Raw genomic sequence first — 2,765 nt, 5'->3', positions numbered from 1 at the left:
TTCCCTAGACTCTGTTATGGTCCATAATAGATTCAGGACTTCCATACAAAGGTCAACGCATTATTTACATTATTTACATTTGACGGATATTTGTTCTCATCTTGTTTGTTGTCAACACAACGTTTCGGCTGAAGAACCCTTCAGCCTTCATCGGGTGTCTTGGGGAAATTTCGAACCTGGGTTCTCATTCCGAAGGTATTTTGCGATGTTATTATTATTATTATTATTATTATTATTATTATTATTATTATTATTATTATTATTATTATTATTATTATTATTTAGGTCACTGCCTGGAATCGAACTCGGTATCTTGCGGTTTGTGGCCCATGCTCTTAACCACTACGCCACATTTCCACGGGCATAACCCCAAGATTCTGAGTTCCATTCCAGGCAGTGACCTGAATAATAATAATAATAATAATAATAATAATAATAATAATAATAATAATAATAATAATAATAGCAAAAGTGGCCGATAGAATAAGCAATAGGCTTTAAAAAAGTAAGTCTTGGAGGTCGAGTTGTTCGACTTAAACCCTTCAAGGCGGTGGTGCTCCAGCATGACCGCAATCAAATGACTGAAACAGGTAAAAGACATCCTCACAACACCTCAGCTTCACTGAAGGCCACCACTGGCCAGGTAAAGTCGGAAATGAATAGGGATTATTTAGTGCAGACATGCCAATGATTCCGAGCCCGCATTCAAACAGTCATGGAAGCAGAAGGAGGATTCATAGAATAATCTTATATAAAAACTTGTGTGCCTGCACGTATTTATGTGTGTCTGCATGTGTTTATATGCATGTACTCCATATATAAAAAAAGATTAATCAGTTAATACTTTCTTACATGTTTCACCCAAGTAGTTGACTGGTATCCTCATCACTTCTTCGTTTTTTGGTTATTGTTTGGTAAATAAGATCTTTTTGGTGCTTCTGCTCCCATATTTGATCTTTACTGAGATGTACAATACACCAATATTGTTTGGAATTGTTGGCATGCAATGTATGTCATTGTTATTGCTGATGTTGTTAAGACGGCGATCTGACAGAATCGTTAGCACGTTAGACAAAATACTAGGTGGTATTTTTTCTGGGTCTTCACTTTCTGAGCTCAAATCCCACCCAGGCAAACTTTGCCTTTTAATTCTTTCGGGTTCGATAAAATAAGTACCAGTCAAGTATCAGGTCGAGGTAATCGACTAACTCTCTCTCTCAGAAAATTGCTGGCCTTGTTCCAAAATTTGAAACAAATATTGTTGACGTCGTTTAACTGCATATAGGCTGTGATAGAACAGATCAGCGATTTCTGGCTGCTGTGACAAACCTGTCTTTTTTTTAAAAGTATTGCATCAGGGAGTACATTTTGTTTCATCCCAACACTTTTTCAAAAACGGTATGAAACCGGTTTGGCCTGCTATCTCTATCAGGGCAAGCAACTATGTAGAGCCTCCCTTGTTGGCTCTATCGAGTCTGTTTAGTTCTCATATGCTTTCTGACAACATAACGACAAACTGCTATGGCAGATGTGAATCTGACAAAGATTGTTCTACAGATTTAATGGTTAACACAAAGGGAGACAGTCATACTTACAGATTCATTTTTACTGTGGCATCCAGCGTAACAGGGAGAATAATAATTAATACCACTTTCACTACAAATTGGCAAATACTTTGTGTCATCGCAGGAGCAGGATTCTTTGCAGTGTGGAATTAAGGTACCATTCTCGAATGTAGCCCTAAAAAAGTAAACAGTATATATTTCTTTATCATGTGATTAGGTCGACAGGAGTTTTACAAAATTGAAGGAAAGGAGTATGTTTCTTTAAGGCTATTTCCCAACCTGGGCTGCTAAAATTAATTTTATTGGATGCTAGAATTCAAATGAAATTTCATTTGCTTTTGAATGTCACTACGGAAGATTTAAAGTAGGATGTTAATCAATTTCACTTATTAAACATCCATTCTGTGTATTCCTCAAGTGTAGTTGCCACTATGTTGTTAAATGACAAGTATTAAGCCTATTATATTGGGTAAGTGCATCCTGTGATGAGAATCAAGCTCAGTAGTTCAACAGTTATAATAATAATAATAACAACAACAACAACAGCAACAACAACAACAACAACAACAACAACAACAACAACAACAACAACAATAATAATAATAATAATAATAATAATAATAATAATAATAATAATAATAATAATAATAATAATTGGGACCTACATACACTGGAAGCTATGCCAACACTATGGAATAACAACAAAAAAAAAGATGGTATAGGCACACGCCAGAAAAGGTCACAGAAAACGAGAAAGCAACCATACTCTGGGATATGCCAATACACACAGATAGAGAAATTAAGGCCAATAGGCCAGATATAGTTGTCAGAGATCATGAAGAAAATAATGCTTTCTAATTGATGCATCAATACCAGCAGATGACAACGTTCCTATCATTTCCTATCATAGTAGGTGCCTTAGGTGTAATAAAAAAATATTCAGACAAATACATAACAAAAACACCAGGACTTACAAATATATATAACATACAGAAAATTGCACTACTGGGTACTGCACACATTCTACGCAAAACACTTTCAATACAGTAAACATAAGAGCACCACAGCAAACCACAGCACATACCCAAGGCGCACAGAGCTGCGCTCGGTAGTGAAGTGAAAGCACGTTATAAAAATAAAACTACTGAATAATAATAATAATAATAATAATAATAATAACAACAACAACAACAACAACAA

General features: G+C 35.3%; 1 protein-coding gene across 3 annotated transcripts in view; it reads right to left on the bottom strand.

The window, feature by feature from the left end:
• Positions 1 to 2,765, bottom strand: part of LOC106869099 (solute carrier organic anion transporter family member 1C1) — a 40,312-nt gene that overhangs the window by 8,749 nt on the left and 28,798 nt on the right. For all 3 annotated transcript variants that reach the window (XM_014914637.2, XM_014914636.2, XM_052965655.1), the window contains exon 8: positions 1,596 to 1,740. In XM_014914637.2, coding sequence (XP_014770123.1) covers positions 1,596 to 1,740 — 145 coding nt within the window. The remainder of the gene's footprint in view (positions 1 to 1,595; positions 1,741 to 2,765) is intronic.

Source organism: Octopus bimaculoides, chromosome 2 (genome assembly GCF_001194135.2).
Source record: "Octopus bimaculoides isolate UCB-OBI-ISO-001 chromosome 2, ASM119413v2, whole genome shotgun sequence".
Classification (NCBI taxonomy): domain Eukaryota; kingdom Metazoa; phylum Mollusca; class Cephalopoda; order Octopoda; family Octopodidae; genus Octopus; species Octopus bimaculoides.
This window is presented reverse-complemented; position numbering and strand designations above follow the sequence as displayed.